General features: G+C 41.2%; 1 protein-coding gene across 10 annotated transcripts in view; it reads right to left on the bottom strand.

The window, feature by feature from the left end:
- The window catches only part of LOC122996220 (ryanodine receptor 1-like), a 50652-nt gene that overhangs the window by 22598 nt on the left and 1361 nt on the right, over positions 1-26693 (bottom strand). For 4 of the 10 annotated variants that reach the window (XM_044371836.1, XM_044371835.1, XM_044371833.1 and 1 more), the window contains exons 2-74: positions 23606-23725; positions 23406-23504; positions 23204-23224; positions 22888-22926; positions 21842-21916; positions 21604-21682; positions 21411-21523; positions 21225-21324; positions 21047-21140; positions 20505-20579; positions 20241-20397; positions 19954-20118; positions 19598-19719; positions 19302-19488; positions 19027-19162; positions 18808-18903; positions 18357-18475; positions 18088-18221; positions 17745-17986; positions 17263-17455; positions 16932-17148; positions 16756-16860; positions 16543-16646; positions 16376-16459; positions 16100-16259; positions 15801-15948; positions 14700-14905; positions 14437-14611; positions 14132-14340; positions 13662-14020; positions 13403-13532; positions 13004-13164; positions 12746-12908; positions 12573-12659; positions 12231-12457; positions 11693-12131; positions 11044-11616; positions 10746-10946; positions 10404-10515; positions 10155-10298; positions 9539-9812; positions 9332-9446; positions 9052-9184; positions 8861-8955; positions 8646-8781; positions 8343-8529; positions 8124-8235; positions 7886-8006; positions 7541-7710; positions 7222-7442; positions 7043-7133; positions 6793-6933; positions 6541-6704; positions 6379-6457; positions 6060-6149; positions 5843-5983; positions 5673-5750; positions 5517-5592; positions 5289-5412; positions 5016-5131; positions 4823-4890; positions 4607-4728; positions 4418-4467; positions 4187-4247; positions 3926-4052; positions 3736-3847; positions 3565-3646; positions 3343-3473; positions 2925-3245; positions 2589-2829; positions 2333-2420; positions 2153-2245; positions 1843-1857 (exon numbers count right to left, since the gene is read on the bottom strand). In XM_044371836.1, the coding sequence (XP_044227771.1) occupies positions 1843-1857; positions 2153-2245; positions 2333-2420; positions 2589-2829; positions 2925-3245; positions 3343-3473; positions 3565-3646; positions 3736-3847; positions 3926-4052; positions 4187-4247; positions 4418-4467; positions 4607-4728; positions 4823-4890; positions 5016-5131; positions 5289-5412; positions 5517-5592; positions 5673-5750; positions 5843-5983; positions 6060-6149; positions 6379-6457; positions 6541-6704; positions 6793-6933; positions 7043-7133; positions 7222-7442; positions 7541-7710; positions 7886-8006; positions 8124-8235; positions 8343-8529; positions 8646-8781; positions 8861-8955; positions 9052-9184; positions 9332-9446; positions 9539-9812; positions 10155-10298; positions 10404-10515; positions 10746-10946; positions 11044-11616; positions 11693-12131; positions 12231-12457; positions 12573-12659; positions 12746-12908; positions 13004-13164; positions 13403-13532; positions 13662-14020; positions 14132-14340; positions 14437-14611; positions 14700-14905; positions 15801-15948; positions 16100-16259; positions 16376-16459; positions 16543-16646; positions 16756-16860; positions 16932-17148; positions 17263-17455; positions 17745-17986; positions 18088-18221; positions 18357-18475; positions 18808-18903; positions 19027-19162; positions 19302-19488; positions 19598-19719; positions 19954-20118; positions 20241-20397; positions 20505-20579; positions 21047-21140; positions 21225-21324; positions 21411-21523; positions 21604-21682; positions 21842-21916; positions 22888-22926; positions 23204-23224; positions 23406-23504; positions 23606-23725 (10545 nt within the window). The remainder of the gene's footprint in view (positions 1-1842; positions 1858-2152; positions 2246-2332; positions 2421-2588; positions 2830-2924; positions 3246-3342; positions 3474-3564; positions 3647-3735; positions 3848-3925; positions 4053-4186; positions 4248-4417; positions 4468-4606; positions 4729-4822; positions 4891-5015; positions 5132-5288; positions 5413-5516; positions 5593-5672; positions 5751-5842; positions 5984-6059; positions 6150-6378; positions 6458-6540; positions 6705-6792; positions 6934-7042; positions 7134-7221; positions 7443-7540; positions 7711-7885; positions 8007-8123; positions 8236-8342; positions 8530-8645; positions 8782-8860; positions 8956-9051; positions 9185-9331; positions 9447-9538; positions 9813-10154; positions 10299-10403; positions 10516-10745; positions 10947-11043; positions 11617-11692; positions 12132-12230; positions 12458-12572; positions 12660-12745; positions 12909-13003; positions 13165-13402; positions 13533-13661; positions 14021-14131; positions 14341-14436; positions 14612-14699; positions 14906-15800; positions 15949-16099; positions 16260-16375; positions 16460-16542; positions 16647-16755; positions 16861-16931; positions 17149-17262; positions 17456-17744; positions 17987-18087; positions 18222-18356; positions 18476-18807; positions 18904-19026; positions 19163-19301; positions 19489-19597; positions 19720-19953; positions 20119-20240; positions 20398-20504; positions 20580-21046; positions 21141-21224; positions 21325-21410; positions 21524-21603; positions 21683-21841; positions 21917-22887; positions 22927-23203; positions 23225-23405; positions 23505-23605; positions 23726-26693) is intronic. The other 6 variants (XM_044371841.1, XM_044371842.1, XM_044371839.1 and 3 more) reach the window with 3 other exon arrangements.

Raw genomic sequence — 26693 nt, forward strand, 5'->3', positions numbered from 1 at the left:
CAACAGCAGCCCCTGGTGAAAGATTAAGATGTTAGATGATGTTACAGAACAAAACTCTTGAAATTAAAAGTTTAATTGAAGTTAGATGTGTTAGTTGCAGGCTGTTAAAAGCACACATCTAAAGCAAACTAGGATTTGTCCCTGTGCTCGCCTCCTGCACTCCTGTCCTGTTTCTGTATAATTCAGGTCTTCTGTTATCTGATCTTTCTGGAGTCTCCCTAGATGTGAAAATTTATGCTTACAATATATAAATTAGTCTAAATAATTAGAAGCATCTAATATGGTCTACTGAACTTCAGAACATTCAGAAGTCTGTTTTATGGTGTTGAAGACTCTTATCTTGCCTTGTGAAAACAATGTATTTTATAGACTGTAAAATACATTGTAAGTCTGTTCAATAATTGCCTGGAAACAGACAAAGTCACATTAGATTCACACATACATCGAGTCTGACATGGAAAAACAGACAGAAGAGGCCAGTTACTGCCTCTAACTCTAATCTTATCATCAGAGGTGTTTGTTGGGGTGTCATTGCCAGACGTGTATAATTAACTCAACCCCAGATGCCCTACACCCCCACTATCAGTGCGAGAGGTACTGACTCAGCGCATCAGCCACTTCCTCAATTCAGTGCCAGATGCAAGTGTGTTATGGATGACTAGTTTAGAGGAAACAGGGTGAAAAGCATTTTGGGGAATAATTTAGATAAGTGTGAATTAATGTATTGGTTAAATCCATGGTCATTTTGAGCACATTTTAAAGTGAGAACCCAACAATTATCTCCAGAAACCCGCTTCAGTGATGTTAAGCATCAAGTCATGTGTTAGTGGGTTTGGATTCTAGGGAGTGTAAAGGAAACTAAACCATGATGTGGCATGGCATTTCCAGTGAGGAGAGAAGAAAGAGCACAGAGAAGACTAACATCATCCCCTAGTGGCACAAAGCTGCATTACAAAACGCTACAGATCAACCAACCTTCAAGGAAAAGAAACAAAAGACATACTAGAAGACTCCAACTCAACTATGATCAAAAAAGGGCAAACTCAGTGACAGGATGATGGCACTGTGCTCTCACTGCCACCTTGGGCTTGGTGTAAAGTCCAGTGCCATGAGCCCAACGCTACAGCTGAGTACTTTCATCAAGCGCCTCCAGACTCCCCCCCTCACACACTGGCAGGACTGGGGGTGGCCTGCAGATGGGGCCTGCCCAATTGTCCAGTGATCCTTTATGAGAACAGTGTAAGTGTCTTTCCATAGTGCATATTCATCACAGTTTGTCGATGTGTATAATTTTTTCTTATGTGTAGTTTTGCACTAGATTAAGGCACTTGAATTGGTGTTTTTCTGTGTAAGACACGGAGTGTTCTGATCTAAGACTGTGGGTCAGTTCACAAGTGCAGAGACGTGTACATCAGCATATAGCAATACTAATGACAGTGTAAGTGGATCCACACTCCATCTGTTGCTCCTTTGAAGAAACGTCTGGCTAGGATTTTCATATTCTATTAATATAAATAACATAATATATTTATAGCAATGACAAATTCTCAACTGAGTTTTGTTCCACTCATAATAGACTGCAAAGTATTCATGACTAAGTAGATACAGCTGTGTGTACAGAAAAAATATTTGTCACTGGCACTGAATTAGCTGTGTCAGATCATGTCTCTCTGAGTGGAATGTGCATGTCTTTGTATATGTTTGCACAAGTGTGTAACTTGTGTATGTGTCAGAGTGTATGTGGATCATTTATGCCAGTGTGCTGGGGAGGTTGATGAAAAGCTCCCCCAAAGTGAGGTGCCATGCGGTCAGCACAGCGGTCGTGCAGGAACAAAGTCTAACCTCTGAGTCCCCGCCCTGGAAACCCAGCCGCAACCAAAAGAAGAGGACAAGGGACAGCCAAAAAGAGAATATAGTTAACAAAACTGCTATCGCTCTCAAATTGCGAATTAAAATCAAACCTCCAACAATTACAGCAGGCTTAGTTATGTTAAGCCCAATAAACCCAAACAAAATGAACTCATGACATATAATGAAGGTACAGAGAAAAGAACATGTATAGTTCTTACACAATATGCCAGCAATATGAGCCTAAAGGTTTGTGACAATACCAGCTGCACCGCAGCACTGACTCTGCCTTTCATCAACTCACCTTGCTCATTTTGCTCTTGCTGTCAGCGGTGAGGAATGACATGTTATTGATCTCATTCATCACCACAAAGTTCTGTTCCTCTCGCTTGAAGTTCTACAATAGAGAGAAAAGAGTAAATGATGCAGTAAATGATAGGTTGCTACAAATGGCTGCATTCAAAGGCCAAATAAACATACTCACATGAGATTTGGACCAGAATATGAAGACCTCTCCAACCATTCGGAAGAGCTCCTCAGCATCTGGGTCTGGGCATGTCAGCCACCTCGCTCTGCAGCCAAACAAATTACTTAAAGGCTCCCCAAAGAGAAAACAAGTTTGGCCAATGAACAATGTAAACTATGAAAAGATAACTGCATTATGTTGCAATTCTGACAGTACCAGGCAGGGTCCACAGTTCAAAATTCAAGATACATTGGTGTTTGTAACTTTATTGTACCTGTTGTTGTCCACATAGCGAATGAGGAGAGGGTAGAGGGCATACAAGTCTCTGCAGAGGACGGCAAACTCATCACGTATAGTGCCGTCCTCCTCATCACCCTCTGATTTCCCCTCCATCCGCAGATGGTCCTCTTCAGCTACCACCTTTGAAGTGCGTTTCTTCAGCTTCTCCATTGTTGGGATAAAGTGGGATTTGAGCATTTCTGGTTTTGCTCTGCTCACAATAGGCTGTGAGAACACTAGGAGAGAAAACAACTGGTGTCATCTCACTTGTACAAAAAAACTTCTTGGGCGTACACTGTGACATATTAATAGAAGTGAAAACACTGCTCACCAGCCAACCTCTTCATCCAGGAGGCCTCATCTATACCCAAGTTGTTGACTACAATTTTCATGATACTGCCCAGCAGCTGATTAAGATGTTCTGAGGTGACTTCAGTGCAGAGTCGGCCCTCCATCTCAGGGGAGTTCTCATGTCCTCTCTCCCACCAGCGAGGCAGGTAGTTACATAGCATAGGCAAAGTGATTTCAATAACATGAGGCATCTCAGTATAGCGAGCCCCTGACTCTGCCAAGTCCCCAATGTCCTTTAGCAGAGCATCCAGCTCTGGAATATCTGGACATAATTCCTGGACCTCATTGGGAAGACCCAAGACTTTGGCATTCATGATAGAAGGGGTGAAAGAAACAAAATTCAGGACAATGACTTTGTAAGATAGAAAATAAATCTAAACAGAGGGTAACACACTCACTGGCTCTCTCCCTGGGTGTCTTTGTGGTGTAGACAGAGAAAGCGTTGAACTCATTCAGATGAGGCTCTAAATAAGCCACAGGCATAGCTGCTGCAAGGTGAGCCAAACACTCTCCAAGAGCTGGTCTCTGTCTGTAAATGTAAACGCAATACCAAAAAAGTCTGCTCAGAATCAACTTCTGAATTACTATACAGATTCCAAAGAATGAAGATCTAAAGTTACCTCTCAACATGTGGGTTCTTGACAGTCCCTAGTGAGTAGATGCTACACATAATGCGATAGCATGACATCTGTAGATCATCCACTGTGTACAAGCAACAGAGTAATGTTAGGATAAATCAATAAACACACATCATGTAAAATCAGAAGTAGTAGTGATATGAAAGCACTCACGGATGACATCATCTCCAAACTGGTGCTGAGCGATGTGATCAAACAAGGAGGTAAGCACTGGCAGCAGGGCAATGGTTGTGTAGTTAATGTTCTGGGACACACCTTTCACTTGCTTTAAAGGAAAGAAGCTGTGTTTAGCAGATTAATTAGCAACAGTCAGGCCAAGTCAAATATCGCGTACTTCTATTACCTGATTCCCTTTAGATACTTTGCCCAGTTTGAGGTTCTCTACCATCTTCTCTATGTCATCAGCGGCACTCTCAAAGAATGACCGCAGCCCTGCTTTCACAATCTCAGGGCCTGACTTCATTACTGTCCTAATAAAGCCAATAAGAAAGATTATAATGAAAAACAAAAACAAAACAAACAAAAAATCTCCTACAGGACCACGGCGAACTGTATTCATCTTAATGGCACTATGCATCTTGTGAGAAAATTAAAAATACTAAACCTTGCATCCAATGATCGTGCCAGAATGTGAAGACAGTTAACGATTCCTGAAGCATCCGTTCCTGCACATAAAAATACAGTTCTGTATCACCACATATTTAATGCTCAAGTCTAGTAGCTGTACAATAACACCAACTGCACTTGCTCTAACCTGCGTGACTGAAAAATACATACAGGAAACATAGAAAAGAGTGAAAACCTTCAGAAAGATGAGGAGAAACTGACAGCTTACCAAAGAGAGAAACTCTGTGTCTCACCAGAGCAGACATTTTACAGAAGATACTATGATGAGAAGGGAGAGAGAAGGAAGGAGAGGAAAATGCAAGAAAACATTGATACAAAAAAGTGGGGGGAAAGTGATTTATGAAAACAATACATGACATAACATCTGTGCGCATTGTATATATAGGAGAAAGATCACCTTGCAATCATCTCCTTCTCCTTATTGGAAGAATGGCCACCACTACCCAGAACTTTTGCAGGTGTCGACAAGAAGTAGAGGCAGTGGTTTTTGAAATACTGGTTGATTAGAGGCATCAGGATCTGGAAGAAGTGGAGTTCTTACACTTAGTACAGTAATGAAGACAAGTTGGGTCTTCAAAATTTTGACCACTTTAGCTTTAAACAATAGTCTTACCTTGGCAAAAAATTTGATTTCCTGCTCATGAGGAGACTTTTCCACTCGTCCACTGCTTACCACAGCCTCTGCAAAACATATCCCAAAGCATGATAGCATCACAATGAACTTGTACAAAAAAAACTACTAAGTTAAACTAATACAATTCTATCACATGTTACATAATTTGTTCTCCATCTTTGCCCCACAGTACCAAGATGAGCGATAAACTCCTGGGCAATTTCCATCCATTTCAACAGCTTCTGCAGGAAACCATACGCAAATCTCTTCTCGATGGAGGAAATGTCTGACTCCATATCTTTCAGGCCCCTGAAGTGAAACAGAGTTTAACTTGATCAGCGTAAAAGTAACACAATTAAAATATTAAACACATGTTACCAGATTAAATGAAAACAAATTTTAATAATAAAAAGCAAATACAATACACTGCTGAATATTCTATTTAAATGATCTGCTGCATTATTACCTTGTGACAGCATATCCATTAAGCTGCAGGAATTTGAGCAGCTCATAAGCCTTCTCTCTATCTCGTGCTTTTTCTTTGGCTGTTAGGGTGTCATAGGGCACCAGAAGAGGATGTGTTCCACCTCCTACACAAAACAGAGGCACAATTAAAACTCTTGAAGAAAATGGACAAAAGCCAAATCTCTCATTTTCCAAATGTCTAGTTTCCTTTATCTAAAAAATATCTCACCTTTGGATTGCAGCTCCAACTTTTTCTTCCGTCCCCAGGTGTTATGGTAATTTTCTGCCAGTTGCTCTGCCATAGACTGTGAACAGAAAACACTATATTAATATTTATCAGATGCTAAGATAACAGCACAGAAGGTTCAAAGATATACTGCCATACCTGCAGGTCTCTTGAAAGAGCCATGTGTGAGATGTCAATAGGCTGCGGACTATAACCATGACTTGGGTCGTAGGTTGCCTAGAACAGGAAGAGTTATCATGATGTACAATAAATAATATTACTCTGATGACATCATAAAGTATCAGTGCATTTATCCAACTGCTCTATACCTGAGCAGTCTGTGAGATTTTTCGTGATACTGCCTTCTTCTTTTCTGACTCTTCTTCCTCTCTAGCTTTATCTAAGTTCCACTCCCATGCAAGCATGGCTTTGATTGACTCTTTGATTGGCCAGCGGTAGATCTCTTTGTCCTGTAAGAAGGAAAGTCAGTGTGTTCAGGGGCAGAGACAGATTAAGTAAAAGTACAGAAACATTTAACGCACTTACCTTCTCTGAGAAAGTTTTGTATGGTCTGAGCATCGGATGAGTTTTTGCATTTTCATCCAGCACCTCGCCATATGACCAGTTATTCTGGATCTGAAACATACATGCAAATACATTATATGTATTACAGCTGTCATTCATGCATACTTTTTTATTTGCAGTTGGTCTGTATCCATTTGGAATTATAACTCCTATGCTTTCCAGCTAATGATGTAAAGCTGTTGTACAGATCAAACTAATCCAAAACATTGCCCCTGAATCAGCTGAAGAATGGTATTTGATTATTCAAAGTAATTACAGTAAGTGAAAACAAAAGTTCTACCTTTTCAAAAGCCCATTTATCATGTGTATATTCAGCATATTTGTTGATAAAGGGATCCAGTCTCTCAGGGATGATAGTGCTGTGGTTGGAGAAAGATTCAGTACATTTAGCATCAATTAAGTTACAGAGAGATATAATGACAAAACAGAAAAATCCTCTCACTTTGTAGTCTCTACTGGTTTAGGATCAAAGTTTCCCTCTGCATCTACTGATGCTTTTTTCTCTGTTTTGGAGGAGTAGCTGGCGTCAACGTAGTCTGGAGGAATGGCCCCAGCAATGGCACAGATGCATGGCATTGAAATTTTGAAAATCTCAGCATCAAATTTCTGAAATCACAATAAAAAACATATTGCAATATGCTCACACACTATCTATTTTATTAAAAAGAAATGTCTTGTATTTCAGCAGCTCCACCTTATGTGCAAGGGACTCAAAGATCCCCCAAAACAGTTTTCGGGTCAGATGCAGCTCCTCTTCTGATGCAAGTCCAAAGTTGGCCCAGCCATTAGGGAGGCAATAATACTTCCAACAACGCTCATAGTGATTGGTCAAAAGCTGCAGACCACAAAAAAATAAAAGTGCAAGTGAAAAATTAATAGCAGAGGAACATCAGAGGGGTAATCATGTTTTGAACAGTTTAAAAACCGTTAAAATGTCCTCATACCTTCAGAGGCATTTTGGCGTACTCATTAAGAATGGGCACATCAAACACCAGTCGTCGTAGCAGATGCTGAAGCATGGATGGGCGTAGATGTCTGGAAGAAAGAAAAATAATGATAACTTTGAACTATAAACCTGGCAGTATTAAATGACATGAAAAGTCTGTCATGAGGTTAAACTCACTTGCACAAGGCCATGAGGCACTCTTCAATGATGTCTCTTTGGGCCTTTGTGAAGGCTCGTCCACGAGATAGCCGATAGATTGTGTGCAACATGGAGTCAATCATTATGGCTCGGTGGTCACTGCCAGCAAAGAGTGGGGCACACTTGGTGATGAGTGGCAACACAGCAGAACACAGGTAACGGTTCAAAGCAAGGGCCATCTCTGTGGTGCTGAAAGCAGCCTGTTGGACAGAAATTCTAAGTTAAGTGCAGTTACAGGATTGTTTTTCTCCCCAAGGACCACAGAAGACTGTATATTTGTGAACAGCATGAGTCTCACCGTGTCAAGAGAGGCAGCGGCCCTCATGTCAGGCAGAAAGCCCACCTCCAGCACATGAAGCAGGAAATCTTGGTGGTCAATACCATACACTCTGTCTAGGAACAGCACCATGGGAGCCTTGTGATCTGGCACAAAACTAGCTGACATCTTTGGTTCTATGATGCTATTGTCTACATATGACATAAGAAAAAACAGTGACAAAGATTAAGCAATACAGGAAATTAAACAGGAATTGAAGAAATGCAGGATTCACATTAGCAACATATTTTTTCAGTCATGTAGCCTAATTTAATCATTTATGAGAACACTGATGGCAGAAGAAGCTTTGGTTTCCTGAGTGGTTACCTTTTCCAAAACAAGGAATCTGAACAGGAAGGCTGATGACTCCCACCAGATCCTCAATAGGGACCAGAGACCTCAGGATGGCCCTGATCCTCAAAGCCTCACCCTTTCCAGCCTGGATTAACTGCAGGAGACAAGAGCTTGGTTTATCTATGAAGATATTTTCAACTAGATTTCCTTTTCCTTATTTCTTTCTTAACAGGTTTGATAAGTTCAGTATTGTCACTGATAAACAGCTTACATGCATCTCTGGGGCACAGCGTCCCAGCAGGTCAATAAGGGCAGAGTAGAAGGACATGATGGCATTTCCCAGGTGCACCTTGTTCTCTTCATGCTGCTCCTCTCCTCCAAACCTACCAGGAAAAAAGATAGTGGTTTAGGACTGGAGGAGATTATGCACTGTTTGGCGCCTCATCGAATACCATCAGAGGGTCTTCCAATCAAAGCTGAGAGCTCTTACATGGGAAAGCGTCTGTCTTTCTTAACACTAGGGCCGTCCCTTGCAGGGTCCTCGGATATTTTGATGGCCTCTTCAATGGCAGCCAGCAGACCATTACCACCCTCTCCTCTGAGAGCTGGACCAAAGCATTCAGGTCTGCGAATGAGAAGTCGTACCACCACATTGGCATTTTCTTCTACGCTTTCTCCTACAGGAAGAAAAAACCAAAAAAACATATGAAGTTTTAATAATAAGAAACAAAAAGAGACACAATATGGGCATTAGAATTAAATATCATAATTTGTAACAAATTGAAAATCATACCATTGACAAATACAGCAAAACGAAGAAAGTCAAGGTATTTCTCTCCACCACAAGGATTCCAGCCGATGTCAGGGTAGCCTTTAGCTAAGAGCATTGGACAGCTCTGAAGTCCACATCCAGCCAAATACTTCACCACCTAGAAAGACATCAGCACACTCAAGTATTGCCCAATTTTGCTAAAAGCTTTTGTATTCTATATATTGATTGTACTTTACCATTTCTAAGTCTTGCTCTTGCAGAGCCAATGCCAGCTCATTGTTGTCAATACAAGAGGCTGCAGCCACATCCAAGGGGGTGGAGCCACGCATTCCTACAGAACAGCACACAATGTCCAGCTTTATATCAGTTCACACACACACATACCGCTTTCAAAACAAACCATCAAGAACTCAACAAAGACAATCACCAAGGCCGATGCCGCTGTTCTGCAGCAGGTAGCTGAGGTGGTCAAACATAGAGCGCTGGTTTTGACGACTGATACGACAGAAATAGCAAAGAAAACGGCAGCAGTTTGTCACCACTCGGGGGAATCTGATCTCCTGTTGGCAGAAAATATAGCGAAAAGTTAGGACACATAAGATTAGTATATTGTCTACTTTTGTGTATTACCTGTTGGTAATTTAAAGCAAGGTCTATCTGCAAACTGAGCATTATTATAATCCAGTTGAGTGGATTAAAAAATGTACCTTTGAGTCCCCGCCACCCAGTACATTAACCATGACCTCCATGACAGTTTCATGCATGCCCAGAGCTCGCATCAAGTTGGGGTGTTGGTAGAAAACTTTGTTACTCATAATGTTCCTACAGAAGACAAAAATAAAGTTAATGTATAGTTTCAATCAAATGCGATTATTCAACAATTAATTTCAAGGCAAAATCAATTTTGTACTAACCCAATGCTTTGAATCATGAGCCTCTCTTCTTCTGGACCCATCTGGACAATAAGCAGGGAGCGAATTTGGCCTAAGCACTCCAGCAGGTCCATGGTGTCCTGAATTGAGACTGCATTGATGGTGTAGGCCTTGGGAAGGGCACGTATAAGCTCACCCAGCCCATCATACTGCCTGTGAAGGAGGCTGAACATCATACGCACTAGCTCAGGGTTCTGAATAAATGATTCCTGGGCCCAATGGATCATAGTATGGGAAATCAGTTCCTGCAAGGTGCCTGGTGAAAAGAGTACAAACAGTTAATCAATAATACAAAATAAACTATGTTGATATCAGAGTGATTGCAAAAGAGGTTTCTGATATAGTGTGACAAAAACTCAATTAGCTACTTTGACAGTACTGGAAAGAAAGTTACTCATTTCACTTTGAAATGAGAAACACAGAGCTAAGTGGCTACCAATGTTTTAAAGATCTGATAATATGACATATGATCTGACAATCTTTGTCTTTAGTCACTTAACAAGTTGAATTAGTACCTTTTCCTCCAAATAAGTGTACATTTATCTATAAAAGTTACCCATTGTAGTTTCATGTGACATGTAAAAGATGGGAGGCTCACTTGGTTTTTTATCCTCCTGTGGCTCAGGCTCCACCTCTACCTTCTTCTCACGGAGGTTTTTCACCTTCTCCAGCAAACGGAGCAGTCGTCCGTGAAGAGAATTATCCACTTCTTCCTCTTGCTCTTCTTCCTCAATATGAACGCCTGAGGTTGAGGTTTTAAATAAGATAAGAACTTATATTCAAACCTGACATTCACAGTGTTCATTTTAAATGCTGATGTCAGTCGATGTTACAGATAAAAACTGACCACAGTGTGCCAGCAGAGCATTGTGGAAAGCCAGTAGAGATTCGCGGACCTCGTCTGGAATAGGGCACTCCTCATCCTCCGCGCAGTTCTTGAAGTTCATGAGCATGTTGACCTACATAGCCCCATGCAAAGGTACAAACCAGTATGGCTATAATCTCAGTTTTGGAAAAAAAATCTATTGGAATATATCATCTACATTTGGCAAGTTTTCTACTGGGATAACAAAACGCATCAATCAATGACAGCGCAGACATTTAAGGTTAAGTCCTACAATGTTTTTTTTGTAGGTTTAAGTTTATCTTACTCAAATGTACTCATTAATATGTATTTGTCTGAGTGTACCTGCTCCTGTGGTGGGGAGCGGAATTCACGGGTCTTGCGGGCAGTCTCGGCAGCACTCATGGTGAAGGCCAGCATTAGTTCATTGTAGCGCTGCCTCTGGTTGGACTGTATTTGGCTGACAAACTGGTCTGAAAAGGCAGTAATGGCCTCCACTCTGTGACGTAGCTCACAGTCACAGAAATACTGCAGTAGAGTACACATCTGAAGAACAAAAGCCAAGTGAACTACTAACTACTGTACTAATAGTATCATTGAAAAAAAGGAGCTGTCATTTTATGGCATAGGAAACCATCCATACCTGCAATTTGACCGACTCTGGTAGCTTCATCTGGAAAAGTCCTTGCTCTAGATGTTCCTCTTTAGCCTCACCACCAGTCTCTCCAGGTTTTGTCTCTTTCTCTGTTTCCTCAGCTCCTTTCTCGCCATTTACTTGCTCTGTCTCATCCACTATTTCTTCATGTGGCACGACAGATCCTGTCTCTTCTAATTCCTCCTCTTCCTCCATTTCTTCCTCCTCCTCTTCACCTAGGCCATCATCCTCATATTCCTCCTCTTCCTCCCCCACAGCTTCCTGCTCTTCTTCCATCAAAGCTTGCACTTTTGCGGGTGCTTTTTGTTCCTTCTCTTCCTTCACCTTGTTCTCCTCGGCAGGCTCCTCTGCTATCTTACCACTGAAGACTGTGGGTTCAATCATCTCCAGGATGTGTGTGACATCTTCATCATCAAACACACCCATGATGAGAAGGGTGCTAATGAGTTTCAGGATTGGAACAAAATGAAATTCAACACTGCCCCCAACAGGATCTCTCATGGCTTGACTTCCATCTTGCACAGCCTCTATCAGCATGTTCAGGGCTTTGGTCTTCAGCACCTGGAAATACAAGCAGATTTATAGTTATTAGTGACACAAGAGTTCCCAAAAAATGCCTAAGCATGTTTCACCTCACCTGTAAGGGGATGACGGGACTCAAGGTGTAGATGTCTGGATCTGTTCCCACAAACCCAACGGAGGAAAAATGGAGTTTGGGACGCAGGCATGTAGTGAGGCCAACCCCAGGTAAAGCATGCGATTTGTCAGAGTACAAGGTGATACTGCGTGTTTCGTCTGTCATAGGAACTATGAATTCCTTATTGGTTCCCAGGCGGTTTCTCTTAGCAGACTCCAGGTGCATGCTGATAAGCAGGTCATAGAAGCCGCTTCTCATCGGCCCAGGTAGATAGGTGTTCTCTATAGCGTAGAAGAGCTGGGATTCATCCACATGGCTGCACAGAGCGTGAGCCACACGATTGTTTCCCAGAGCGCACACTGAGCCGTACAGCTTCAGAGTATGATAGTGGAATGTCAGCAAGTCCATTCGTTCAGACAGCTCCAGGATGTCAATACACCTAGAGGATGCAAAGAGGTTAATTTTGCCCAAAAAAAAAAGAGCAACATCTTTGTAACACCTGACAATACAACAGATAAATGCAGAGTGCAGCTCTGACCTGCTCTCCTCTGGGATGTGGAGGGCCATCATGGTGAGTGCCTCCTGACACTGCACCATCCAACCTAGTCTCTCACTAACACGCCCTGTCTCTGGAGCCAGGAAGTGGTTGGGCATGCGGCTCCAGATGACTGGTGTTAACATTTGGACATCCAGTCTGGGAGGGCACTGGGGGACGGGGTTCTTGCGTTCACTCCGGAACATAGCAGCTGAGATCGGCATAATGTTCTGGCAAGACAAGTGAAAGAAGACAAATTGTGGATAAGAGAAGACTATGGTTGGTAGTGTGTAATTGTAGTCTCAATTTGACTCAGACTGAGTGGAGTGATTCTTTGTTACTGACCTTAAGCTTGCCGAGCTCGATCTGAATCATATTCTGACTCGAAGGCAGGACAAAGACAGCTGGGAATAGTTTTGTGTGGGGCTCCACCTGAAAGAAGGGAACATAACAAGGTTGCATTAAATAACCAAGACTTAATAAGGAACTGTATGAATAGCAGGTGAAGCTTATTTTACCTGGTAAAATGTGTTGATCTCTTTTCCATTAGCAGTAAAAGTCATGAGTCCTGTGTCCAAATCAATAAGACAGCCGATCACAAAATCTTCCTGACTGACTCGGGTCTGCTGTGAGCTGCTGAACTCTCCTCCCCATACCATGTAGCAGTTACTGCGTTTTATGCTGAGGAAGATATAAAAAAAACAGAAAACATTTTTTAGTGCATTTTTGAATAAAAACACATATTTTCGGGTTCTATATCTACAAGAGTAACATACCTGTCATGTATGTTGCCTTTATCATCACCTACAGTGACTGTTACATTTCTCACTTTGCTGAGGTCAAAATGAGGGTCGTACTGGTGATAGTCAGGTGTAATCCAGCCCACCCACACACCACCAGGCTCCTGGCCCGCAAACACTCGTACAGAGTAATAGTACTGGTAAAGGAAGGATGTGGGAGGGAAAGAAACAGTAAAATTTCAGATGAAGATAAAACTCCAAACAAGTGTTAAAGTCATTCAAATATTGACAGACGAGTACAATTTGAAAAATATTAATAGTGATGTTGTGTATGTTGTTAAGTTAATTACTTCATCTACAGTTAACCAAAAATTGGCAAACTGTGCATGGATTTTATATGTTTCTGAATATAATTTTCAACAGTCACAGCCATACTGTAGTGGTGTTGAGGATTATGTCAACGTCATCCCTGTCATCTGGCACCACATCTTCCACTAAGCGAGGCATTGTGGGAACAACAGGAGGTGGAGTTATTAATGCAGCCTTCTTGGCCTTGAACAGGAATCTGTAAATAACAGGAGCAATTACTCACTGTAAATGAAAACCTAAGTATTGTATCCCAACTGTAGCCTTCCCAAATCCCATAAAGGCCTTTCTCAAGTCACTGTGCCACTGTACATGAATCCATACGAACCCCTTCTTCTTGCTTTTCTCAGTTGAGGCATCTTTCTCATTCTCTCCATTTTTAGTAGCAGAAGTCTCCTTAGGCACAGATGGTTCTTTCTTCTCCTCTTCCTGCTCTTTGCGACTTGCTGACTTCTTGAGTATTTCATAGTCAGAGTCTGGGTCAACCTCTACCACCTCATCCTCAGGGATGGTCAGGGGGCGAGTGAGGAGGGTGGTCCCTGCTGGGACTTTGAAAGTCTCATGAAACTCAACTGGCATGCTGAGCCTGAAGAACAGCAGATCTGTGTTGGCATTCTGAGATCCAAATGTCTTGTGGGTCACTTTGATACAAGGGGCAGTTTCCACTGTCCCATCAACACGGGACACCTAGAGCATAAATAAAAGAGGGCCAGGTGGTAATCTAGAAAATGTTAAATTATTTTGTAATGTGGAAAATGTAATATTTCACTACAATACTGCATCAGGTAATGCAGATACCTCAATGTGAGGATGATCAGTGGGTGCAGGGATGAACTGAGGGAGGCTCTTGCTGAACCACATGGTAATGTCTCTTTTCATGTTAATAGCAAAGGGTTCAAATCCCTCCTGCAGGCCACAAATGGTAAAGTAACGGAGACTGCTGACGTTCTGACCCAAGTTGATCCTGCCGACCTGGGATAAACCCAGACTGCACACAGGTATAAAGCCTGGGGAGGTTTGATACATGCATGAATGTGCATCAGAAACACAAATCAATATGTGCTAATATCCAATATCCATCACAGTGTTGTTACTGTACTTACCCTCTCCTATCTCAATATCCTTGAAGGCCATCTCCGAGCCTGAGTCACTGATCAACATTTCCCCATTTAGTGTGAACATGATGTTCATCTCTGTGAGGTCAATCATACAACCCACCACATCACCAGATTGCCACTGACGACCAAATGGCTCATTTCCCACATGCCAACGTTGGGCCTGAAAATGAAAACCGTTAATTTTAGAGTTTAGTATCACAGAGTCTGTGGCAACCTTTGTAAGCATGCAAGCTATGTCTTGCTCCCACCTTGAAGCCATTGAAGACATACGCCAACTCATCTGCACCAAGTTCAGTGTCTGCGCGAACACTGGGCCTGGCCCAGCCCACTCTCATCTCTCCGACTGTCACAGCCTCAAACTCAAAGTACCACTTCCCCTGTGTGACACCATAAGACTTCTCTGCTCTGAACACTCTGATCTTGTCTCCACGGGAGCTGCCTGGACCATGCCCACCTACATTGTCACAAATACAACAGTGATAATCACTTAAAGGCATACTATGTAGGATTTGTCGGTTGCTGTTTGAAAACACAACATTCAAAGTTGGCCCCTCCTCGCCGGCTCAACGACACCAGAGTGAGCTGAGAGCAGAGCGAGATAGAGAGAGAGAGGGAGAGAGAGAGAGAGCAGCAGTGGTCGAACGAGCTAGAGAGCGAATGACAAGAAGGAGTGGCGTTAGTGAGAACAAAGCAGTGAATCAGATAAATAAAATGTTATTTTTTGATTGTGAGGTTAAGGCGGTTACATTCTAAAGCAAAAATAAACACACCCACGCCTCCACACTACCCTGCGGGAAGGTGCCCCGTTGACAGATTTGGTGTGAATGCAGCCAAAGTGCACGGTTACATCCTGTCAACTATGGCCTCTCTGCTCTGTGTGTATATGTGTGGAGCTCAGCCCCACCCTTGGTCAGACAGACATACGGACAAAGAGCAGAGGAGAGAGACAGGGACAGCGATGTAACCTGGTCACCACACCACGAGTCCCAACCTCACACCCTCTGCACTGTTATTGGACGGGGGCTACACACCCACTGCCTAAAGGTTGATGCCCAGAAACATCCAGTATAAAGCAAAATAATAAGAAAATACAGGCAGGGGGCAGAGTCTCTGCAGATAAATACACCACCACACACTTTTAGTGCGTCATAAGTGATGATTGAGAGATATTACTTTTGTGTGAATCTATACATTGTTTTCAGGAAAATCCTACATAGTATGCTTTTAATAGAAAAGCTTGTAGATTCAGTAAAAATGCCTGTAGCTTTAATAATACATTTTGTAGGATAGAAAAAATAAATAAATGAATATTCCTTCAATCCAGCGTGTAGATAGCAGTGCAAACTTACTGCTCTCCTGGTCAGGTGGTTCAATGTTGTAACCATAGCCGATGAGAGTGCGAACAGCTGCACAAACAGTGTCTCTGTTGGTCTTTTTAGTCTTTTCATCGAGTAGGTTATAAGGAACCAGACGGGGATTGCGCTTGTTCATTATATCCTATACAAAAAATAATATCAAACATGTAACTGTAATGGAATAAACGTATATTTAAAAAAAAATCATGCAGATGGTAAAATATCTGCATATATTTATTATCATTATTTTCAAAGGGACATCCTCTTAGTATTAGTGGTAGGATGGAAGATACCTGCACAATACTGTATGTCCAGCCCTGGCGAACCCGGTCTCTTGCCCATACATTGTGTCCATTTTCTGCCAGTCTCTCCACTAGAGTGTTCTGATTAGGAGTCAGCTTGACATGGTTTAGGTCCAGAGGGGCTGGCTTATAACCGCTAGTCTGCATGTAACTAAGGAACAATGGTTTTTGATCAGAATAACTCCCTTTACAACATCCTGTAATATATAATAAAAGGGAAGCAATGTCAGAAAATCAGTCAAAATAAATGAATGCCTTGCAGCTCACGTTTTGGGAAGCTTGGTCCTTTTCAGATTCTCCTCGGCTTTCTCATCTCCCATTCCTACATGACAGCCCAGTGCCAGCAGAGTCCTTAAAAATGAATGACACAAGGAATTAGAGATACAAAGAGATGAACGCACGGTGCTCTTAATAAAATGAAGGCATTGACTTACTTGAGTGTCTCTCCTGACATTGCTAAATTGTAGTTTTTCTCTGGCTCAGGCAGACTCTGGAAATCTACCAGGCAGGGGTGCAGCTTCTTGTTGTCATCACGAAACTTGATAAAGATTTTAAAAAGAAAAGATAGTGCCAATTGTTTTAAGGAAATTGTATTGTACACAACAACATTTGCTATGAGAAAGATGACAAAAACTAAAAACACTTACCGATCCATAGGTCCACCCTTGTTCAATGCGGGTAACAGCCCATAATTCATGGCTATTTTCTGCTAGCTTCTCTCGAATGCGCTCCAAATGAGGAGGAAGTACAATCTGAAAGGATAATAAATTCAGTTCAGTGATGAGGAAGATAAAGATGAAAAAGAGTTTGAATAGGGTTTTACCTGTATAGTGTCCACAGGGCAAGGAGTGAAGGCAGTATGTGAGAGGGACTGTGTTGGACCCAACAGGTTGCGGATACCATTGAAATCATGCTTATACTCCTTGATGGGCTCAATCCGCAAACGATCCCTGGGCAGCACTGCCTCGTAACATGGAGCATAGCCTGGTGGTGGAAGGAACTTGAAATCCCCATGTCGCCCTCCAAGAAGAAATCGCAACCTTGTAGTCAATGTGGAAAATTGGCATTAATCTCATATGTCAATCAAAGTAAACATATGTAACTTATAACAGAAAAGTTCATAATATTTCACTTTAGAATTTAAAATGTCCTACTTGACGCCTGCAGAGAAGCTGACAACAGGGAAGAACAGGCCGTCCAGGTTGAAGTTCTCAAACATGCCCTGAACAGGATGCCCATTGATACGGAAGGAAATACTGGGCACGCTCAGATCCAAACAGCAGCTGATCACATCCTCTGCTGCCAGGAGGTGCTGATTGGGTGTGGCAACATGACGCGGAACACGTCCTGCCGAAACATACAGCAAGTCAACTTATATATTGCACTTGTGTTGTATTTTGTCAATAGAAATGTGCATGAAATCTTGGTGAGTTTATCTGTATACCTATATGGGTATCACATGGAAAATGTTGGGCACAGAGCACAAGATGAAATTAAAAAAGAAAGATAGAGATATTAAATTTTTAAAATAAAATGTAATACATGTAAATGTCTTTAGAGATAAGTTGTCCAAATAGTGCTGGTTTCGGTCAGATGCAGGCAAAAGTACTTCTAAATCACACCATGTTTACTTTACCTGACCAGAGGTTAATCCCATCAAAACCGTAGGAGTAGAGGTCATCACCGACACCATTGCACCCCCAGCCCTCCCCTCCACCAGGGTAAGGACTGAAGCCTTCCGTCAGAGCCCAACCCACACGCAGGTGATATGGCTGAGCTGTCAGGAACGGCTCCGCATCATCCACCATCACCTCAAAATACCACTTTTTGTACTGAGTGGATCCTTCACAAGTTCCAAGGAAAATGTTGGGTCTCATGCTAAAGGAGGATAACAAAACAAAAAACTGTTTCAGTACAAAAGAAAGAGCACAAAGCATTTTCAGATTGTACTGAAGTGCGCTTATACAAAATTGACCCACCTGGTTGCATAATTAATAATGTTGGTTTGAAGTAGGAGGTCACGACCTGGAAGTAGATTCTCTGTGATGAGATTCTGGTTTGATCTCACAGCCACCCCGTTACACACACACAGAGAACAGAGCACATCCAAGACCTGGAGAAAACAGGGAGACAAAAATTCATGATTGCTCAGATTGAGATTTGATACATATGACTATATTTTATACATAAACTCAGCAGTTTCCATTTTTTCCAACATGCTCAGCATACAGTGTTACATGTTCCTGACCTTGTGATTGCGTCCATGCTTATCCAGCAGGGAGATGATTGATTTGATGTGATTCTCCTGGATAATATTCAGCACCTCTGGACTCTCAATCAGAACACAATACAACACCTCGAGGATTCCTGTGATAAAAATGTGACAATATATGAACATATAAACTTTGGCAGTGCATGTGTTTTACTTGGCATGGTTGAAAAGCACAATGTAATGAAATACAGCATTTGAGACAAGGAACACTAAGATATAATGCAATTAAATGCAACATAACAATCTACAGCTTTAAAAATTACCAGAGCTTAAACAACACCTCTCTTGCACAGTCTTGACTAAACATTACAAGCTTCAGAGTTTATGAACCTCAGTTAGTGTTTGTTGCAGGGGTTATAATAACAGATAATAACATATAATAAACCAACAGAAGCAATAAATATGACCTTCTGTAAATCCCAAATACCTGAAGATGCCTCCAAACGATCCAATTTACTGACCAGCCAGTCCAGGTTATCACAGAACAGGGCACAGTTAGCACGATTACCTCTAATCAAAGAAGCTTCAGAGAAGAAAAGCAACAGAAAAGGTTGTTAATACATCATAGTCACAAACAAGAAAGAAAATTACAAAACATACCTAAAATCACCATGAATGAATAGGACAAATCACCAGGTGGACGTACCCAGCAATTCATACAGTAAATTTACTATCTCCTTCCATGACTCTGCGGCTTCTTCCCCAGCGTACTCTGAGAAGTGGGCTGCTGTGTTGTAGACATTGAGCCGATCAACACAGTCCAGAACAAGAGTGATCATTCCCTGTTAGGAACAATTAAGACTTATAAAGAACAGAAATAAAAATATTGAATTGACATAAATCTACAAACTAAATTTACATCCAAACGTGCCGCTGTTAAATATTTTCATGAATAGTCATTCCTCATGAAGGTAGACCAACCTCCTCTTGAAAGAGGTTCTGTCTATTCTTGAGGGAACGAAGCTTGAATTGTTTGTCCTCATGCTCCAGCTCCTCCTCAGGGGGTCGGAAGTAGAAAATTAGGTCCTGCAGGGAGAGCACCACTGTGTCCATAGGCAGAGACGGGGGATTGGCAGACTTGTTTTTTCCACTCAGAGCATCTAGACCTCTGGAGACATGCAAAGAACATACTGAGAATACCACAACAAACTATATATAAAAACAGAAACATGTCTATTAGCAAAGATTTGAATAAAATGTAACTGAAGTGGTGCTACTTGATGAACTGGTTGAAGAGGCCTGTTGTGCTGTGAATCATTCTTGCAGCTTGTGACTCTTCGGTCTGAGATCGAGCCACTGTGAGAGCATCATCCATGTGACCTTCTTTATGGAGTATGGCCTAAGAATTGAACAAAGGGCCCCTTAAAACACAAGTATATACTCAACACTCATACATGCAGTACTGGTGAAAAGTTTGGACACTTCCCATTCACTTGAATGACAAAGTTTGTCCATACTTTTGACTGGTATTCTACATTCTGACCTAAACATGTGTAGAATGTGTAAATATTACTTCAGCACTCATTGGTGATTGCTGATTTGCTGACCATCTTGCTGGATAATTTGGCTTTACCTTTCTCTTCAGAGGACCCAGACGTGCAGATTTGGCATCAACAGCAGCATAAGTTAACCAGAGGCCAGTTGAAACATGTTGTACAAAGCACATGGACTCTCCATACTTAATCTCTGGCGTGCCCATGCCTTCCACATCTCGCTTCTGAGTGACTTCAATTTTTTCCTGTAGATTAAATAAAAAGTGTGTTATTCATGAAGGCTGTTGAAAATCTCTTTACTGCACAATGGACACATAGCAGTTTTTCTTAAATTTTTCTGGCACACTTGACTTTGCATGACAATGACCTTTGAAATTCTGAAGCAAAAGGCTGACATTTTGGAATTTGCCTTCTCCGGGTCCACCAACAGCAGTCCTTTCTCTTCATCCAGGCAAAGGTATCTACCTGTTGTTATGTGACGTACCCGGAAAGACTGGCCCCATTTAATGTGACTACCGCTCCATCTATAGTACCAAGAGGCACACATGAATGAGCATCAGCGTACTTTAAAGCCACTAAAAGAGCATGTTTGTAACACATGTTGTCAAATAAAAGGAATTAAGACACTCACGCGATGCGTAATGGCTCAAGTCTCCATAAGGATCGAGCATGACTGCATACAGCCCCTCCCTCATAATGAGCAACTCTGAAAAAAACAATGTCAGTCATTGATGTATGGCATGTATCAGGGAACATAAGGTCAACAAGTTCTTAAGCACACCACAATATTTAGGTTGATTTCCAACCACTTGAAACTTTCTTAAGATAGGTAATACATTGCCATGAGCATTTGTCACTTATTTTATCATTATGTAGTAATGCAAGCAGCTCGGTGAGCTTGGTGCATTGAGGGACCCAATTTAAGAATTGGCTAAAGGATAAGTGGCTGTCTAATGTATTAAAAAGTTTGCTGTTTGGCAGCTAACCACAGGCTTTGGGTGCATCACAATATATTACAAGACACACAACATCAGAGGTGTGTTTATAATAAACCTATAATATGCTTTGGAAAATGGTTGAGAAGTGTATATATTTTAAATTAACAGGCTGAAACACACAATCCATTTCTGTCCAAGTGTTTTAATATTTAATGGCATGAAAGGTGTTTGTCACCTGCGCTCGTCTCCTTGGTCAGCTCCTGGGATTGCCAAACACTCATCCATGTGACCATGAAACAGCCTGAGCACATAACCTCCAGTCAGAAAACCTAGACGACAAGAGACATATTTCTAAGAGAGAACGGACAGTTTTATGGACGCAAGCGACAACAACAACAACAACAAAAACATACCTTCAGCTAGCTCACATCCAGACATCACAGGGGTCATTGTCCACAATGTTTGCATGAAGGAAGCATCTACCATCAAGTCACCACTGGCGTAGGAGAGATGCTGAAAAGAGTGCAGGAGGTAATAATGTTAAGATGAATTGACTGCAAAGGATCAGTTATGGTGCAAGTCAATAAAATCATGGTTACCAGGTATCGCTCTGAAGAAACGCTGACAAGAATGAGGTCATCTCCCACCCTGACCTTCTCACCTTCAGACCTTTGCTTGGAGGCTGGATGGATGGTCCACCAGCAGGCCTCCCCTGTGACAGACAAATAGATTTAGAATATAGAAACCTGATTCATTGTGTGGGACATAATGGGCAGTAAAGTTCATAGCCACCTGTGGAGTCCTCTTGCAAGCCCACATCAAAAGCCAATTTGTCGGTCAGTGAGCGCGAAGTAGTCAAACAGCTCAAGTACTGCAGCATAAAGGGAGGAGTAACAAATTAGTGTCATGACATGACACGCATTTCAAATGTAGAGAACAACAGACTGTGAGGAGAACCACCACACTCTTAGAACAACATAAGACAGGACAGAGCAGCAGTATGCAAATGATTGAATGTAAATATGCTCACCATGCTGGAATGAGTGTGCTTCAGGAGGATGGCATGTCCGTACAGCAGTGTTCGGTGACCCCCACCCTGTGATGACTGGCAGAAGGAGGTAGTGGCAGAGTCAGTTGAATGTAAAAAGGGTGAATTTTTACACCTCTTTTTATTAACGGTGCTATATAAATAAAGGGTAACTTTATTTATCAGAAGGCAATATAACAACAGAAAGCCAAACAGTAAGGCCAAACAGAAGCAAGACAAAATTAAGGTAAAGTTAAGATAAAGTTTAAACAAGAAGACATAAGATGCAGAATGTAGAAATAAAGAAATACAAATAAATAATAATAAAGAATAAAAGCAATAATAAGATGACATCACATAAAAGCACGTCTACCTAACCCTAATTCCTAACCCTACAGGAATGAGTTTTAGCAAGCGGTTTAAAAGAAGTCGCTGATTCTGCGAGCCTTATCTCCTCAGGCAGGTCGTTCCAAAGCCGAGGGGTACTGATGTCAAAAGCATGGTCACCGTTAGATTTAAGCCTCGACTTTGGGACGCCAGAAGAGCCCAACCTGAGGATCTAAGGTTGCAAACTGGCTCATATGGGGTCAACATTTCTGTTATGTAGCTTGGGGCTAGACACAGACGTGCTTTAAAAGTGATCAGTAAAATCTTAAAATCAATTCTAAATCAAACAGGGAGCCAATGGAGAGAAGCAAGGATTGGGTTGATGTGATGTCGTCTGTTAAAACCAGTAAGAAGCTGCATTCTGAAAGCCTATGGACCCTTATAAGCTGCAAGCATGAACTTAGACATGAGCAATAGAAGGAATAAAACCACAGCCATGTCTTACAATTACAACAAATACAAGCATGGTATAAATGATAGGAAATAAATTAAATGAACTCAAGGCAAATGAGCAAAACAATAGTGAAGTTGCATTTTGCCACTAAAAAAAGTACCATTGAAAAGTTTGGACACACATTAAAGTGAGTGGGAAGGTGTGTCCAAACTTTTGACTGGTACTGTAGAATATAGAACAACAAAATAACTGTTAGCTAAAATCTTACTGTTATTGTGTCATCATTAGAGTTTTTCTGGTCCATTGTCTGTTATTGTTATTTGTTCATTGGATACAAATGAGAAACAAAACACAGTAGGCTCAACACAGTGATTTACAATGACAGTGACAGGACATTGTGATAGAAAAAAGAGCTGCGGTTTATGAATAAATCAGTAAAGGTATTGTAAGCTAAGTTTATGGTAAAACTAAATGAGGTTGTGAAAGTGAGTTGCAATGGAGTTATGACAAGAAGTCTTTGGCTGAAGCAGATAGACGGACAGAGATTTCATGGAACAGTGACAGGGGAAAATTAACAAACATACCCATTTGTCCAAATCGACGGCCTATAATTGTGAGGTGGGAGAGTGAAGGAGCATGGGGAATGAAGCCGGAAAAGAAAAAGCGTGAGAGTCAATTGCCGTATGAACAATACATTACATTTGTTTACAGTATAATGGCTACATCCCATGGAAAAGAGGGGCCTTTTTATCAAACAGTACTACTTTCCCTCTGATTGTGTGTTACCTCATCCACAGAAGAATTGGACAACATCTCCTGTAATGCCCGCACAGATAAGGACTGCTCCAATATGAAGCAGCAGATAGCCAGGTCTGGAGGGACATTCTGAAATACATGGCATCCAATCAGTAAACATGTTAAATAGTGACCATTGAAATTATCAAAGAAATTGTTAAAAGGCATGAAGCACTGTGTCCTTTCACAACCTGAGCATTTGAGGTGGTCTCAAGGAAACAGAGACGATTCCCAAATCCTTCACATGACAGACACAGCTTGATCTGTTCTTTAAGAATAGAGGCAGTACACTGCAGCACCACATGATCATCCTACAAAGACGACACAAGTCCAAAATGAAAGAGAAGGGTTATTTGGGTACCATTTATACATTTGTTTGATAGCCGACAGCAGAAAGAGACAGGAAACATGGAGAAAGAGCATGGATTTTAAATTACTCTCAGGCAAAATAACTGTTTAAGTAAATGATGTTTTTTACATTTTAGGGGTTAGCATACTAAACCTTCTATTCATGACTCTGATAGGTCAAATTCATATGACCCATACTATATTTACAAGGGATGGCATTACAAGCGAAACTAATTTAGAGGTGGCTAAGTAGCAAGGGAGCAGTTAACAAAGGAACACAGATCGTGTTGACGTCTGACTGCATCTCACCACATAGATGAGAGTTTTTAAGTGTGACCAAAAGAGACAACACTGAGGCCAACATAACAGGAATGACACATAAAATAAACTTTAAAAATGGCTGTTCCTCTACATTAAACTACTCTTGTTCCTAACCTTCACTTTCCTCTGTTAGTGTTTTTCACTGTGCCTGTCCCTGGTCCAACTCTAATCTCTCCACCTCTCTGGCTCCATGACACCAGCCACTCCCCCACAAGCTCTCTATTTCAGGCCGCTGCACCTGCTGTTCACACATCCCCCTTTGGAAAGCACCAGATATTTAGTATTTGACGGCCAGGAAAGATTGGCCCACATTGCACTGCTTCAATAATGCAACTAGTCAGTTTTCTGAGGGCAGAAATATTCTTAATATCACTCTGAATCCCCTCAGCTCAGAAATTCATGCTCAGCTGGTTGTGTTGTGTGTGTCTGTAAAATACTTGAATCATTCATACCAGTACATGCCAGTAAGAAATATGTAATTTTAGTGAAAAGAGTACAACATAGTTCCCAATAGTATGTCAGTTATTATGAAATTTAATTTAATAAAACTGTAAATTGATATTTCTTACATGATAATGTACACAGGTACAAAGTTAAACATCTGTGGTATGAGCAATGTCTTGCACTAATTGTACAGTCATTCAGGCTCTACACTGGCATAAACAGTTGCTAACCCATGTAAATTCACTTCTATGGGTGATTTAGACTGTCCCATTTAGAAAGGAAACATGTGCAAAGATGAGGAAAGTATGCAAACTGCAGACAAAAAAGACCTGAGCTGAGAGCCAACCCAGGAATTTTTGCTATCGATTACTCACATTCTCAACATGACACACCTTGGGTAAGGTGTGTGGATATGGTGGCTTTTGTTTTCAAGTTGAAGGTGCAGTACAATTACACAAGTCTTCCATTATGATAACAATTTTTGTCGCTACACCACAGAGCTTTTAAGTATGAGTTTAAGAGAATTTGTATTTTTGTCTATAACAGTCACATTGTTTCCTCTTCATCAATCTCATTGATGAAGATTCCTCTTCATCAATCTCATGTCCTGAACACATGAACTACTCATATATCTTATTTAATAATAACAATGAAACTGCTACCCTGTACAGCAGACTTAAAAGTCAGTAGTTTGCTAATAATATACATCAGCTGTCAGACTGAAGCAAGAAAAATACATCTGTCAACAGTGCTGGCACCTTAAAGACAATTCAGCAAAATCCATTCGACTCACTAACAGTCCTCTCTTAGCACATCACAGACGTAAGTATTAAGTGTCTCTCACTTTCTGTTCCTAAGTTACAGCGTGCACAGGAATGTGTCTAAGGGCTAACAGGCTGACCGACAGACAGACAGATGCTAGATGCCATCATGACAACACTAGGCTATGTATTTATCAAAAATTTAAGAATTAGCTATGCAAGAACTGCCATAAAAAGATCTGACATAATGTTTTGAAACTAGCATCTGATAATGACCATTGCTAGCACTACTTTAGCTAAGTTCCTACATGGACTGAAGTAAACAGGTGCTGAAATGGGCCAAGCTTTGAACCTGCTAATCCTCACACAGTAAATATAGAACTCAGCTAAGTTCAGGGTGAACAGCTACAGACTGACAGTAACTTTATGACACATTGTTACATATTTCATTTAAGTATATGCTGTATATCAAGCCATGACATCATGTCAACTAAAAATGTGTTTTTTATTTATTTACAAAATTAAATATGCTAAAACATGCACACTGTTCTTCATCAAAATATCAAGTAAACATTACTTGAAGTCAAAAGACTGCAGCCACACGCTCAGGGTACAAAACCTCTAATCAAGAGGCTATGAGGAAGTGAGTTTTAAAGGGTACTCATAACGTGAAAATCAGTCTATAGATATAGATCAGTGACTGGGTTACACTAACATTAGGGCCAGACTTACCAAGGTCTAGAGAAAATCAAGTGACTTTGTTGAACATCTACTATGGCTGAGTATCACCACTAATAGAGTGTTACGTTAGACTGCTTGCAAGGCCACAGTGCCCTTGGGCAGGCTTTGGCACAGAGATCTTAAAAGGAAATACGATACCTCAGCAGTGAGTAATGCAACAAAAATAAACTAATTTAAACTAAACATTTTATAACATACACTGAGTTATCAATTAAGTGAACATTTTTAACCTTTAAGGTATCTTACAACTGTATTGTCAAGTTTATTTCCTTGTACATTATTATATACTGTATGTTTGTCCCTCTGTTGGCCTTAATTGTATCTGAGACCTCCAAAAGCAAGATTTTGATTTTAAAAATATGCTTGTTACCTAAATCACAAATTGAGGAGCAGCAGAACGTAAACCTCAGAACTAGACATCCTTTGGATTCACCCCATACGCCCATATTACATTTTGGCGTGAGGCATGGTCACTGATAATTTATGGCTTATAAATAGTGACATACTGAGCTGTTTTGTAAACAGCAGAGAATGAGTACTTCTCAAGAGATGACCTGCATCTGTAACGGCCATTTATTTCCAAGAAGCAGCACAACAGTACATATTAGATGATATCTGGGCAAGTCCTTCAGTCATCACTCACTGCCGCTTTGTTGTGCAAGGC

This window comes from Thunnus albacares, chromosome 13 (assembly GCF_914725855.1).
Source record: "Thunnus albacares chromosome 13, fThuAlb1.1, whole genome shotgun sequence".
NCBI classification, from domain to species: Eukaryota; Metazoa; Chordata; class Actinopteri; order Scombriformes; family Scombridae; genus Thunnus; species Thunnus albacares.